General features: G+C 41.3%; 1 protein-coding gene across 4 annotated transcripts in view; it reads right to left on the reverse strand.

Moving 5' to 3' along the window:
* Positions 1-694: 694 nt before the first annotated feature.
* The window catches only part of OSBPL9 (oxysterol binding protein like 9), a 58,209-nt gene continuing 43,418 nt past the window's right edge, over positions 695-15,485 (reverse strand). For 2 of the 4 annotated variants that reach the window (XM_053950378.1, XM_053950381.1), the window contains 16 exons: positions 12,836-12,874; positions 9,817-9,910; positions 9,027-9,128; positions 8,437-8,596; positions 7,645-7,757; positions 7,252-7,370; positions 6,005-6,090; positions 5,600-5,768; positions 4,494-4,578; positions 4,100-4,210; positions 3,645-3,708; positions 3,389-3,529; positions 2,451-2,529; positions 2,020-2,111; positions 1,504-1,639; positions 695-1,417 (listed from right to left, as the gene is read on the reverse strand). In XM_053950378.1, the coding sequence (XP_053806353.1) occupies positions 1,343-1,417; positions 1,504-1,639; positions 2,020-2,111; positions 2,451-2,529; positions 3,389-3,529; positions 3,645-3,708; positions 4,100-4,210; positions 4,494-4,578; positions 5,600-5,768; positions 6,005-6,090; positions 7,252-7,370; positions 7,645-7,757; positions 8,437-8,596; positions 9,027-9,128; positions 9,817-9,910; positions 12,836-12,874 (1,665 nt within the window). In that variant the 3' untranslated portion in view covers positions 695-1,342. The remainder of the gene's footprint in view (positions 1,418-1,503; positions 1,640-2,019; positions 2,112-2,450; positions 2,530-3,388; positions 3,530-3,644; positions 3,709-4,099; positions 4,211-4,493; positions 4,579-5,599; positions 5,769-6,004; positions 6,091-7,251; positions 7,371-7,644; positions 7,758-8,436; positions 8,597-9,026; positions 9,129-9,816; positions 9,911-12,835; positions 12,875-15,485) is intronic. The other 2 variants (XR_008432332.1, XM_053950380.1) reach the window with 2 other exon arrangements.

A 15,485-nucleotide genomic window follows, 5' to 3' on the forward strand; every position in this document is an offset into this window, starting at 1 on the left:
CACAAACCTGTTTTTATTAAACCAGAGCTGTAGTGGTAGCTGGGATGAAGAGCCCATTCAAACACTGAGGAGGCTTTCCTCAAGTTTCCAGCCAACCTCTCATCACCATCCCAAGTTCATTAAGAAGAGGCACAGCCCTGACTTCCCCATGGGTGTCACGTTCTCCTCTCCAGCTGTCTGGAGCTGTGGGCTCTGCCTTTGTGTTCAGCCTGGCTTGTACCATCCCTGCAGTGCTGCAGCAGCTCCTCAACAGCAGTGACAGCTCCTCAGGAAAGGATCTGCAGAGCTCCCAGAGCAGTGACAGTGGGTGGGAGGGGGAGAAAAAGCCCAAGGCTTCCATCTCACACTGCTTTTTTAGTTTTTCTGTATGTGCAACATAGACAAAATTAAGATGAAATAAAATAAAAGCTAGACTTAACTGTGAAGAGAAAAGTAGTTTGATTGCTACATCTAGCTACTTACTCAGTCATTAATTAACTGCAGCAAAAGCACAACTTGCAGAGGTTCCTGATGTCCTGGCAAGGCTGGAAGCAGAATCCAGAAAACTTCTCCTGTGGATGCTGCAGGTGCTTGTTTTGCTAGTTCATGAACTACTTCAAGAAGTAGGTTTAGCTAGCTGCAAGGATTATTCCAGTGGAAAAACAAATACTGCTAATACATTTCACATAATTAATTTATCATGACTCAACTGAAAAACAGTCTTCCTGAAAAGGTTTATTATGAAATAAATAAAAAGTCCATAAGAGAAGTTTGAAAAATCTATTTTATGAAGCTTTAAGATGCATTGGGTAGAATTATCTGTGGTTACATTTCAATCTCAAAATAACAGTTATTTTGGGCAAGACACTGAAATGCCAAAAGATTTGATTATCGTACAGGTGGAAGATAACATTTATGTAGCATTGTCTAACAAATTGTCCCATCAGAGGAATCCTCATATTTACACATTGCAAACATCAGCGAGATTTAAATGACACCTTGCATTTTGTTCCTTGCTTTTTAAATATGTAGGACCCAGGATTATTATGCAACTGCTCCCACCGCCGTGGCCTTCACAGTGGTTATACAGTGTCTGTGCCCCAGGGCTCAGCCTCTCTCTGCTCCAGAGGCAGCGGGAGCAGGGCCTGAGCCTGGGCACTGCCACCAGAGCCAGTCCCTGCCTGGAGCTGCTCAGCCTCCCATGAATTGCTTTGTCTCAGTAAGTCCAGTATCCCTGAGATAGGAACCGCTGCAGCTGGAGGGGTGGGGCTGTGCCAGGTACGTACGTGATGGCTGCGGGTGCCGGGGCTCAGCTGCAAACCCTGCCCAGCCGAGGCTCCGAGGCGCTCTGGCCTCACACCCCTCAGTGCTTGCTGGCGGCGAGGCGCTTCAGCAGCGGCTCGTCGTACACCCAGCACTCCCCATCCTCGTGGAACAACTGCAAAGGAGGAACCACAGGTAAGCTTTCCGTGACTCCCAGAAAGCAACAAAGGCCGAGCTTCACCCTGCTGGAACAAAGCTCACCCTCGTTTCCCACGAGGTCTCGTTCTCCTTCCTGGCCCTGGCCTCGGCTCTCTGCCGCTCCTCAAGCGCGTGCTTTGCGGCTGTGGCTGCGTCGATGTCTCTGATCTTCAGGTTGTAGGTGACATCCTTCCATAAGCTTGAAAGAGAAAGGGCAAGGGAGGCTTTTATGGGAGCAGAGTGCTACAAGTTGGAGACAGAGCAGTGAATAAAGGTAGATCTCAGGTTAGAGAAAGGGCAGAAAAGCCCTCAGGATATTTGATATTTGTTCTGTTACAGCAGGAGGGAGGAGGTTGTGGTGGAGCTCTCCAGACCTCCCTGAACATTTGATCCCAATTAGGATGTGACTGAGAACTCCCAAGTCCTCTCTTCCCCCTTAAATCCCCAGCCTGCCTGTACCTGGGCACAGGGAGAGCAGAGCATGCAGTGCTTGGATCAGTGCAGCCTTAGTGCCTGTACTGCAAACTGGAGTCTAACTGAAATAAAATCTTAATGTTCCCAGTTAACTGAAGTTCTTACCAGCGAGACTCAAAGTCGTCTTGGTCCTCCAATTTCCTTACCTTCTTCTTTATTGTAGGCATTTTCTTGGTATCTATAAAGACAGCATTCTCCTGGAGTGGAAGATGAAAAAGAAATAAACCTGTTCAATTCTTTAGCTAGACTTCAAACTTATGCACTCTCACATTCTAGTGCACTGGTTAGCAGCAAATACATGAAACATGGCAATTCTTCAGATTCTCTTCTTGTATAAAAATCAAGCTTCCTTAAGTATAAATGAACAAGTTTTATCCCCACTTCAGCATTCTTTTGGACAGCCTCATAGGAGGTTCCAACTATTAATGTTTGTTTGAAATAAAATACCGAGTCTACAAAATCACCCCAAACCCCCCTTCCTAAGTACAATCTTGTATTTCTGATGAAAAGAGAAAAAAGAAAGCAAGCTGTGTTACCCCTGTGGAGTACTTTGCATACATGACCCCATTCCATTCTCCTTCAATGGAGCAGAAGGGTTTCTTGTCATTTGGAGAACTAAAGAGAAACAAACAGTCATTTCTCAGCTGTCTTACAGCAACTGAAAAATCCCAAAGGATCAAAACTTGGTTTTCTGTAAAGCCTGGTTTGTATCAGCTAAAGTGTCCATGCCCAGCACAGAAGAGAGGAGGGTTCTGTTTACAAGGGGGCAGTTTGGCATGAGTGAGTTACATAAACCTTAACAGGAAGCACTGATCAGGGTAAAACAGGCCTTGCCTGAGGGCTGGATCTGCATTTAGAGTTTAGGAAAGCAGTTACAGGCCTTCCACACAGATTTAGGGTGGCGAGTTTAAGCTTACAAAGGCTTACAGACTACTGGGAAACACAAGACACCAGTTTTTAAATGGCATCTATCAACGTGTTAATGATTTAAAACCAAGTTAAACCTCATTTTGTCAGCATCCACTTGCTGGCATCACAGCACATCTCCAAATATGATGGGAATCTCCACTGAATTCTCTGTGCTGGGTATGTGCACAGGGTTTAACCAAAACCCACCAAACCACAGGTAAAAATATGCGAAGTTTGCAACTGACACGCTATCAGCAGTATCCCAAGGCTTGCTGCAGTATTTGTATTTGTAGGAAAGGTAATGATGGAGTCACTGTTGATAATTCAGGAGAGCAAAGTTCCCTGTGGGAACCAGCTGAGGATGTTTTCAAGCAGCATAAAGTAGGACACGGGCCTGTGCAGCTTCCTCTCACAAATTTGGCTATAAAATGGCCAATTCCATGACAGGTAATGATGAGCTAAGTTCTTTTGGGTGTTGCTGCTTCAGCATTTTACACTCTTGACTGTCTTGTTAGAACTGTTGGTATTTAAGGAAGGAAAAAGTGAGATGAAGAAAGCTGCTTACAAAATTTCAGCCGTAATTCTGTGCTTCTTTCCTCCATAAAATGGTTTTGTGTGGAAGACAATGGAAGCATTGTAACCTGTCTTTGAGCAATTAATGCTGCACTCCCCCCCAAGCTCTATCCATGGCACAGTGAGAATAGACCTGCAATTAGAAACATAGAAATGCACACAATGATAAGCTCTGTGACCATTAAAACTAAGCATGAAACATTACAAGGCATTAAAAATGAAAATACCAATTAAGAGCATTTACTTGCCTTCCATAGCCATTAGGAAAAGTCAAAATATAGTGTTCATCATGATCTAGGCATGTAACACACCCTGTTAAAGAAAAATAAAAATAGATTTGAAAAACATTAAGCAAAACCTCTAGAGAACTTTTCATAACGATCTCATGAAATATACCATTAAAAACACGTGGCATGAAAAGGAAAGGTGAGGAACTTCATTTTTAATGGATGCTGAGAATGCCCAGCTTCTGGAGGAGGCAGGGATGCCTGTATTTTTGGGAAAAACTGGGCCATAGGTGTTTTCCGCACACAGAGAGTGTGGAAGGAATCTCTAATTCAGATACATAAGTTCCAGTTACATAAATTCAACCACTGCTTACATTTAGTACGATGACTTAAAATAATTTATGTAAATTATTCTATGAAAAATCCTAGTTGCAGAATTTAATTTCTCCTCTGGTGTTCAGTTTACACACACATACCTTGCCCTATGTTATGAACCCCAATAGACATTCCTAGGAACTTGGACTTGGTCCATATGTGAGCATTGAACTGTATCCTCTTGCTAAAACACTCCGCATAAAATGCTGAAACTGAAGAGAGAGGCAGGTATTAAAAACAGCAGCACAAGACATTGATACTTTTGTTTCCAAATTCATCCTCTGGGAAATATCCCCAGGTGCCTCACACTTATGTGGCAACAGAGTTTGCAATTAGTTTCTTACAAAAGCAGTTTCTAATTTTTAAGTCTTTATAAACATTCAGCTTTTAAATCTGAAGAGAAAGAATAAATCCAAGATTTAAGCCAAGAGCTGATTTTACTGTCACCCCTCTCCAGCTGCCACCTCTCCTGGCAGAGGTACTGTCACAACTTACTTGGAGGATGGTGAGAGACCTGCTCTGCCACAAAGGTGACGTTGCTTTTACTGACCCAGGGGACTGGTCCTTCTGAGACTGGCTCCTGTGGGACAGGGGAAAGCATTCCATCACTCACAGTGCCTGCAAACACTGGAAGCTTCCCTGAGAAGCTGCCTCCAGCTTTAAAGGCTTCTAAAAATGTACTGCAGGACTCCTTAGTACTAGAATTAGGATCCTTTCTAAAGGATAGAGTTTCTACTCTATTACTTTTAAGTATAAATGTCTTTGTTTTAATTGTCCCCAGAAAAAAACAGTCAAACTGAAAGACTCATGTATAAACCCAATTTCATGTACCACAAAACCATAAACTAATATTAATTTCTTGTGGCAAAGAATGCAAAGTGTAGTTAATTCATGGTTAGAAGCAGTGGAAGCCCAAATACAACACTGCCTTTCTGCCAGCAAACTGGAGTGCAAATATTCACCTCACAAGCAAGATTTCAGCAAACAGATCACTGGGAAGCAAAGGAAATGGGAAAAATACATGGCTTATATCCAGATAATCACATTGACTTGGAGGTATTACAGAGGCTACATGAAGCACCTCACAATAGCACTTTCCACACCATCACTGGCAACTTCCTAAGGCAAGAAGCCCAAATGAGGTGCCAAAAAAGAAAAACAACAACAACAAAACCACAAAAAAAACCCAAAAAAAGAAACCCAACCCCCCCCCCAAAAAAAACAAAAAAAAAAAAACCAAAAAAACCCACAAAAAAAACCCCCAACAAACCCTCTGGGCTGCATGGGTTTAAAAAAGAAAAGCAAAAAACCAGAACTTTGGGAATGAATAAATTCATAATCAGCGCTATGAAACAGTGCAGGGAAAAAGGACATTTTCAAAACATCAAGTAGTTCTTTAAAAACCAAATTTTGTTATGCAAGATTTTATACTTCTGTCGAAAGAAAACAAGGAAGGAAGGGGGAGAGTTGGTTAAGAAATTGCTACAGTTTGTTGATTTGCTACTTAAGCTCAGCATAATCCATTTCAGTCAGTGACTTAACAAAGCTTTGGGTTGCATCTCTGCATTCTGGGCTCCAAAAAAACACCACGAGAAACTCACCATGTCATCTTCAGTGCCAGGCAACACCCAGTGGCACCGGAAGATCTCCCCCAGAATGGGATTGTAAGGCTTCTTAGCAACTGACCCTTTCCTTCCCGCGTGGAAAGCTGAGAGGTACCATTTAACCACCTGAACCATCCTCTCCCTGGGATCCTTCTGGTCACTAATGCTACAGAGAGAAAGAAGAAAGGACAGGCAGAGTGAAATCTAAGCAAGGACCTTGGATACAGGAAAGTTTTATGGGTGCCTGGCTGTTTTACAACTACAAGTTTGGCTGATTTGACTGGTTTTGAAGTTTCAACCAAAATCCAAGCAATATTCTTCAAAACTACCAACTTCTGGCAGCCCACAAGGGCCATAAGCAGTATGAGAACCAGTGAATGCTCCTGTTCCAAAGTCAAATACCTGACAAACAAGTCCGGATGTGCAAAGAAGTCAGCATACATTTCCAACAGCGACCTTCTTTCCAGGATAAACGTTGGAAGAACCACCTGAGTGAAGAAAAACAACTCATCTAGTTGAAGGTATTTCAATATCCTGTACAAAAGCCAACTGTAAATAGCAAACAGAGCACCCAGAGCATCGTGTGCTCTCAGCTGACTGTGAGCTCGAGCTCACCAATGAGTTCTGACATCTGCAGGTCAGTTGGCATCTTCTCCAAACCCTGAGGTTCAACAGGAACAGCCTCATCCTACATGGATTCTAGTCCCACTCAGAGCACATCAAAAGCTGTTCTGAATTACATTATCACTGCTGATTTAATTTCATCTCTGTGAACACTGTCAATTTTCAGTTACACTCACTTGCAGTCCCATCCTGCTGCACGTCTCTGTCAATATGAAGGTTAAGCTCTTCCCTACTACCTCCCAAAGGTCCATCCTTGTGGATCTGCTCAGTGTGATCCACCACCAACTACTGCTGCTGCTGACAAGGTACATGCTCATAAAGATTCGTGGCAGCCCAATTTGAGATCAGTAATTTTCAGCTATCCCATGAATTCAGACACAGTTTGGATCAATTCCTATTCAGAACTGCCAGAAACCTTGAGCAGTTTGCTTGTGAGCTGCTGGCTGTTTCCCCAGAAAAGTGTTATCTTTTTATTATCTACTGTTCATTCCAGGCTGGACAGTTCAATTCATCCATGGATAAGGATTGATCTCTCCTGTCCCTTCTCACTCTGGAATTACTTGTTTAAATTTATCCAAGCTGCCTGGAAAGACCAACACCTTCAGAATGCTGGTCATTCTACCTTCAGACAGACACCAGCATGAATCTCATTCATGAAGAACCCAACCCCTTCCTTGCCAGAGCTAAGTGTAGCATTCTAAAATACACTTACTCATTAAGATCCCAACTAAGCCAAGCTTTTCACTATATGGTTACTAGGTTCAAAGAGAACAAACAGCTACTTTCCATAGAAAACTATTTTCCCAAATAGATTTTAGCATCTGGATATACTTATTCTGCAGCTACTTTTCCCCTTCCAGTAAGAACTCCAATTCAAAAGCACCATGCTAAAGAGACTACAGCTTACCTAGCTCTTAGAACAAATATATAGTTAAATTATGTAACTTTTTTTTTTTTTTTTTTTTTTTTACACAGAATTCTGGGTTTACTGCCCCTCCCATCCCCAGGAACATTAGCAGGTTTACCTTGGTGAGGTCCATGCCTAATCTCACTTGTGACAAGAGATGCATGATAACACTTTTGTGCTCCTCCACCGACTCTCCTTCCCCATCATCTTCTCGATCGTCGGGAGGATCAAACAGATCTGAAAGACCAAATGGCTTTTGTTTTCCTTTAAACCTTCAAAACCAGACTCTATTTCATTAGCATATATGTAAAAAAATACAGGTTTTAAATCCTACAATTCAGCAATCATCCATTAGTAAATAAACAGTAAACCACTTCCCATAAGTACCTTGCCATATACATATATACACACACACACACATATATATATAAAATCCTGCATATATTGACCCAGTTTACACACAGATTAGCAATCAATAACTCCTTACAGAAAGTTGACACAGGCCACTTACCAGCATCATTTGTGCCATTAGACATGGAAGAATTGAGGGACTCTGTGGTATCTGGACGTTTCAGGCTGCTCCCTGTGCTGCTCCGAGTCAGCACTGCAGCAGACCCTGAAGAACTAAAGAACACTAATAAATTCTCACAGTTCAAATTAAGTAATTTAGACCAAATTATTTGATATTCACAGACAAGGAATTTAGTGATAGACATCAATATATGTGCAGTGGCAGACATTAATACACATGGTGCATGCTAATTCACAGAAAGCTCAGAATGGATTGTAGCTGAAGGAATGGGACAGCCTGCAGCCTCAGATAACACATGAAGGCAGAAAACAGCTGACTAATCCCTCTTTGGAATGTGTAGCATCTCTTAAAATTAATTTTTCAATTTTTAAAAAATGAAGGATAAATAGAGATTTTGGGGAAAGTGTACCAACTTCAAAGAATATCTTTTAGTAAATGCATGAGGGAATTGGCCATTTACCAAAGGCTGCAGCAAATGCATGTGAAATGCACCATGGCCTCAGATTACAACTCTGAGCTGGGGCCTTCCAAATATTGTTTTGTTAGAGTCTGTGAGCATATATCTGATGGAGTGGGAAGGAGCAGAGGAAGAAACTGCCTCCCTCACAGACACCCTGTCTGTGGCTGAGGACAGGGGTAATCTCACTCTGTTACACCAAGTGGCTTTTTGACCTCCCCCACCTTTCTAAACCAATTTCTGCAAGCAGACAAGCCATGCCCTTGTAGATACAGGCTGCATTCAGCACACACTGCACACTGTCAGTTACTTACTCCATACATCGCTTTGGGGAAGAACTGCTCTGGTAGAATTCATCAGCATCATAGAACTCATCCTCACTGCTTGAGTAAGAAAAATCTGGGACTGTGTTTGGAGACAGGTTGACATGGCTTGGAGAGGTGAGACTGCTGCTAGGTGCTGACTGCCCACTCCCTGTGAAGTATTAAAAATTACAGAAACAATAAAAATGAATTCTTTCAAAATCTACTTACACAAGAATTGTTCAAATCAATAAAGACTGATGTGAACTCAGAAGAGGAACGTACAAAATTAAAAGCAATAGTTAGGCAGGTTCATAAAGAGTTTAACAAATGACAAAAAGGAAAGTCACAAGGAAATGAAGACACAGAACACCAGTAAAGTTTAAGGGACATGTTTTCTCCAATTACTGCAGGATTGCAATGCTGGGGAGACAAAGGGAAGCTGGTGTATACATGGTGGGGAGAAAGAGCAGCATTACTGGTGTTAACAAAACATTGAAATTGGAGCTGATCAAAAGCAAGATGCAGGCCAATAATATTGTTGTCTTAATGACTAATTACAGGGTTTCTTGTACTTCAATAAAAGTTACCCAGAACTGTACCTGTACTATTTGGTGTTGGAGTCTGATTCCCGAGCGATGCTACTACAGGTCCCACTGGCAAGGAGGAGGGTCGCTGCTCTGACTTGCACAACTGAGCAGGTTCTAGGGGATATTTTGATATGTTAACCCCAAAATTCAGAAGGAGATCCCACATTTTTTTCACCTCACCTCCAAAAATTAATTCATTTTCTACAAAAGCCATGCCTAGGTCCTTTTTTTATTAACCAAAGATGGCATTAAAAAAAAAATAAAAAACCCACAGTTGTTTAGCTAGAAAGCATTTGCCTTTTCTGACAATCATAGTTTCATTTTTAAAAAGAGTGTTTGAAATGCAAGCCAGTAACTGAGAGTAAATAAAACACATCAGTTTATCCCCAGAACCAGGGGCAGGTCGGTGAGAATGCTCTGTACCTCCCACTCCTGTCCTTGCTGAGCCCATCTAAGCTGAGTGTGCAGTCACTGCTTTGCTCCTGGTTGTTCCCAGCCTAGCTGGAAGTGTGCCAGCCTGGGAAGGTGGCTGTGTCCAGCCTAGCTGGAAGTGTGCCAGCCTGGGAAGGTGGCTGTGTCCAGCCTAGCTGGAAGTGTGGCAGCCTGGGAAGGTGGCTGTGTCCAGCCTACCTGGAAGTGTGGCAGCCTGGGAAGGTGGCTGTGTCCAGCCTAGCTGGAAGTGTGCCAGCCTGGGAAGGTGGCTGTGTCCAGCCTAGCTGGAAGTGTGCCAGCCTGGGAAGGTGGCTGTGTCCAGCCTAGCTGGAAGTGTGCCAGCCTGGGAAGGTGGCTGTGTCCAGCCTACCTGGAAGTGTGCCAGCCTGGGAAGGCATGGTGCTGATCCCCGACGGCTCCAAGGGGCTGGGCTGATACACGGCGTCCACGGGGTTGATGGTGCTCTAGGCAAGAGAAGGAAAAGCACACTTTTTCCCCCTCAGTTAAAACAAAATAAAGCATAGATAGCAAGGACATTGTGAGCATGAGAAATGCCCAAATGCAAGAGAGCGAATCCCTGAGAGAAGAAGTGAAACACAAATTGACAGTTGAGGACATGAGAAATACTTTTGAGGTGGGAATATTTTGATTCTTTACACAGACTGCACAGTAAATTGAATTTGATGCAGATTTGAAGCGTCCTATAAAAAATTCTTATTTCAGGTTCTTGCTTCTGGTATGCCACCCAATGTCCATTGATTAATAATGCATGCAAAGAGTGGAAAGTTAGATGCAAATTATCTGGCCAAAATCAGGATAGGTAATCTGTATTTTCAAAACAAAATATTTTTTTTTGGTCAAAAATTCATTTTGCAGATCAACCCATAAATCAAAACAAGAATCATCAGCATGCTTAGAGTCACGGCAAATTTCTTCCCAAAGCAAGCTGACAGTGTTCAGTGCAGCTCAGTAGAGGACGTCTCAACCTAATTCTGAACATGGACACTTGGAAAATGAAGCACCAGGTCAATTCAATGCTCCCCAAAGTCACTGACTTCAGTCGATGTCCTTGGTTTTTATGCATCAAGACCCTTGGAAATCTAAACTGCCATGTCTTTTAACCCAAAATATCATCTAAGCTCTGTTTGTTATTTATGTTTACACACAACCACCAGAACTTCTTGGTTGTTAATTGAGTAAAAGGCACATAAAACCCTTTTCCAAACACCTTGCAATTTAAATGCCTGATCTATCAGAACTATGAAAATTTTTGCCCAGTTTGCTCTGAAAGGCAGTCAGTATGCTCATCCCTATCCTCTTTTGTACACCAGTATTTAAAAGAAGTGTCTACAACTGTTCTACTCTCCCTTTAGTCCATTAATTTTTATTTGCATTCAGACTGAGGGAAACAGGCTCATTTTAACCTTCCTCCCATTTTCCTACTAAAGGCAGATTTCTTTCTTGCCTTCTTTCCTGGTTACCTGAAATTCTGAACTTTATCCTACTTTTGGATGTCTGGACAATGCTCTCAGACACAGGGTGTGATTCTTGGGGCTGTCCTGTGCAGAGCCAGGAGCTGGAACACTATGATCCCTGTGGATCCCTTTCAACTCAGGACACTGTATGACTCTAAAAATCAGTGAAAAGTTCTATTATTTTTTTTCAATAGCACAGGATTTCTTTAACTAAAAACAGAACAATTATTCTCTGTTTATCACTTTAAAAAAAATCTCCCTAAAAACAGCCATAAAAGTAGCATTCTACAATTTCATTAGTTTTGCTACTTACTATACAAATAATCCAGTACAGGTAATATTATTCCACTGTATTCCAGGATAAAGGCAATGTCCCTTACCCAATACTTCAGCTCCTTGTGGAATTACGTATTCAACACAGGAAGACCCTTGTCCCACAGAATTCACAGTTTAAAATTATGATCCCATCTTAAGAGTTAAGATTTAAAACCCAAGATGGTTCTATGATACACAGGATGCTATTGCTACCTACATCTCCTTTATTTTTTAGGTAAACTAATGATCCACATGACACAGAACACTGGTATGATAAAGAAAGAGCAAAGTAACTCTGATTTTGTATTCAGGACTGTAACCTCATCCTTAAATAATTCTCCATACTGCAACATCAACTGGAGTTTCATGTTGGATAGTTTGAGGGATGCCTTCATGGGCTAGGAACAGCTGAAGACAGACCTGAAAGTCTCCTACTCTGAGTTTAATAACAATTGAGTAACAATTACACAGAAACAACTCATCTCACCATGGCAGCAAACAGTGATTATATTTCTGCCTAAGTTTAAAGTGAAATCCTGACCTTTAGCCCAAGGCGACGTTGACCTCCACAGCATCACAATTTTAGACTTCACAATCACTGATCCACAGTTAATATATTCTTACAGAAATGTATTTTCCTCCCCAGTATAAGCCAACCCAGAGATAATGAGATCAGTGGCTAGTCAAATTCAGACTATATCAAGCTGCAATATCTCTATGAAATTTCTGAGTTGCAGCCCAGGTGTGCAGGTCACCTGTGCCTGTGGAAGTGTCTTCCTGCACGGGTTCTCTTTTCCAGGAGACATCACAGAAGCTGTTCCCTCATACTAAGACCTGAATTATGTTCCATCTGCAGGGCACATAATAATTCACCTTATTTATGATAAGCATAAAACTGAAATATGCATGTGCATCTTCAGTCCAAGGTTCACACCAGAAAATCCTACTGCTAAAGCTGTTTGTAGTGGACAAACAACTAAGGCCCAGGAATTACTGCCAGCTCTAATGAAAACACATGAGGATTTTTAGAGTTTTTACTGAAACCAATCTCCTATTAAAAGTATCTGAAATGTACTCAAGTGACAAAAAAAGAACAAAGAAAGAGAAATCACGTGTGACCAAAACCAAAAATGACAGAAGCTACATTAAAAATGCAGAAGGTCTCTTAAAGAAGAAACATTGCTTAGACAGACATTACACAACTCTGCATCAAAGGAGCAGCACTGTAGAAAAGACAAACTACTTGAAGCACATGGAGAGCAGATCTATTTCCTACACAGTGACACTTCAGACAGAACACAGAATTATTTCTATCCCAGTAATTTCCCTTTCATCTGTTCACGTGGCAGATTTTTATCTAAGTGTTCAGTCACAACACTGCTGTTCAAGACACTCCATACAAAACTGACCACTCTATCTTCTAAGGACAAGGGTGTTAGCCAACCTCAGGAGCTAAGGACTCAACAGGAATTTTAACAAGACACTGGAAGCAGTAAATTAGAGAAAGGAAGAAGCATGTTGCAAAGTGAGTGGAAATTCAGGTCTCTGTTCACATGTTCTGCAGAATTAAAAGGAGATGAAGATTAGATTTAAACTTACTATAAGTCCATTTGCGTGCTTCTCCTCATTATTTTGGTCCTTAAGGAAAAAATGTTAAAAATATCAACATAACAATCTTGCATGATTTATCAGTTCTGTGCTAAGTGAGAACAGTGAGTTTCCCTCAGGAACGTTCACATTTTCAGCCATAAAATGTTCCTCATCATGTGATACAGTAACTAAACTTGGAAGACACAATTCCACACACAGCCACTGCACCTCTGAAGATCAGCATTTTCTGAGGGCCTGTCCACATGAGTGCAGACAATTAAAAAAATATCCTTTCTCTAGTGCAGAGTACAGTTCTGCTTTATAATGTGGGTGCTTCCCAAATACCTAGGAGCTCCCCAAAATATGCTCTGCAGCTCCTATAAGTCCCTGAAAAATGAAGTTCTCAGTTTCTGTGGTTAACATACAAGAAAGGCAGAAGTTTAAGTTGAAAGGTTTTAACTTTTGCTTTTTGGCATCCACTATATTTTAAAATGCTTTAAAATCATTCACTATCTCAGATTTTGGTTTTTTTTTTTTTTTTGCCCAGAAGCATAAGTGAAAGAGCAGGCAATGTAAAAAACATCTGTCCTCAGGGGAAATGACACGAGCAGCAGACCAGTTAATGCCAATCTGCAGCCAGCACAGTTTTAGCACTGTACAGCAACAGTATTTCACTGAACACTAAGCCAAATCTCTTCCCTTCTGCTGCAAAGTTCATACTAGCCAGTACATCAATCCATAACTCCATCCAGTGTGAACCTCAAAACTTGTCTGCAGACTACTCCCCCGGATTTCCAGTTACATTTTAAAGGAATAAGAAAAAAAAAAAAGCTGTAAGAAGTATAAAAAAAGCTGGCACATATTTATGTTTTGATACTTAATACATCCTTTCTTAGCTTATACAGATGGCAATAGGCTGTTCAAATTTTATCTCTGCTGGTTGACATTTTTGAAGTCTGGCTTTCCATGATAAAAAGAACACCAAGGACAAAAATTTCCACTAGGTTGCAAATTTACAAAATACATCATTTTTTTCCCCAACACATAAAAGCCCCGTGTTGTGCCCATCATCTAAGACCTAAAAAATAAACCACAAAGATGCTGCAGGAGCACTGATGCTTGCTATCCCACCTCAGTAATGCACCAGTAGCAGCATCAATAAGGTAAGGAAGGCAGAAATTCCATAAAACTGGGCAGGCAAGACTGGCCAGAAATGGAGTGAAAAAGAGAAGGGAAGGATGCAAAATGAAATATCTAAATTATAAAAGGTACTTCATAACACATATATATTTCTAAGACTGAGGTTTACCACATCACTGGCAGAACATTTCATGTATTTTACACCACACACACCAGCAGAGCTGGACATCTTCAGCTGCCACACACACAAAGGGGACAACACAGGCCAAATGCTCCATCTGCCCATCCCACTCTGCTTATTTTGACTGCTTTTTGATAAGCAATGAATGCATTATGACATATTCCTGTTTAGCTGGTATTTAGTTCATTATTTTGGAAATGTCATGAGTCACCTCAGTACGAGTGGTGTAATTACACACTCAATTTACCAGCAAGTTTAATGAAAATTTAACTGTCCAAATATTAACACAGGTAAAAATCCATGAAACAGAACAACTGAACACACAAATAAAAAAAGAAACTAAACAAAACTCCATCAAGCAAAAGTCCAGGTTTGCCTCGATGTTCCAAAATAATCCACGTAATAAATGGTTGTGTGTTGGAAACAGAGTTGTAAGTATATAGAGAAGTGGCAACACTATCAAGGTACACAGATTGGCAAATCTGTCTGCTAATGAGAAAGGCACTGTGGAAGTAAAAATGGGGTGCAGGGTGGTGTTAAGATGATTTATTTTCAGCAGTGTCAGTCAGCAGCCATACTTGCCCTACAGATTTGGGAACAAAACCTGCAGAATCTTAAAAGGTCTCTAATGGAGAACACAAAGCTACAGTCAGGCACACCACATTTTTACACAGAGATTGCATCATACACAAGCAACTTGCAGAACTGTGGGAAGAAACCCAAAGCCCTCTGTGTATTATAAATTTTCTACAGCAGTAGGAAATCAGGATACTAACACAGTTAATGGAAAAAGGTGTGGGAGGAAGGAAGACAGAATTCCCTTGTAGTCAACAAGTACAGTTGCCTGAGAGACAAAGAAGGTGAAGAGATGAAGCAGAAAAGAGGTTATTAAAGTACTGGGGAAATTTTTTTCACTATATGTGGATCAACATCTTGCAATTAGCTGTGCATAAGGCACCCCTTTAACCCACCTTGTCTTCAACAGCTCCAAAAAGAGCTTTAGATATGGTTCAGCAAATAACCAAAACAATAAACCCCCACTCCTTAGTGGATAAGCTCACCTATTTACACTGGTTAATATTTAGTGGAACTGAAAGAAGGACTTCAAGGTCTGATTTAGTACAACAAAAAGCAAGTGTTAGCACATTTGAGGGACTCAAATTCCACCTGCCTTTACACTCATATGGTAGCTGGAGCAGTAAAGTACTGAACCTGATCTAAATGACTTCATCTGCCACTACCAGCTTTGTCCATTATCAGCAAACCACCCAAAGAACTGCAAAACATGCTTAGCATCAGCATAAGTGGTCACGTTTGTCTAACTCCCAATAGACTCTC

Source organism: Vidua chalybeata, chromosome 9 (assembly GCF_026979565.1).
Source record: "Vidua chalybeata isolate OUT-0048 chromosome 9, bVidCha1 merged haplotype, whole genome shotgun sequence".
NCBI classification, from domain to species: domain Eukaryota; kingdom Metazoa; phylum Chordata; class Aves; order Passeriformes; family Viduidae; genus Vidua; species Vidua chalybeata.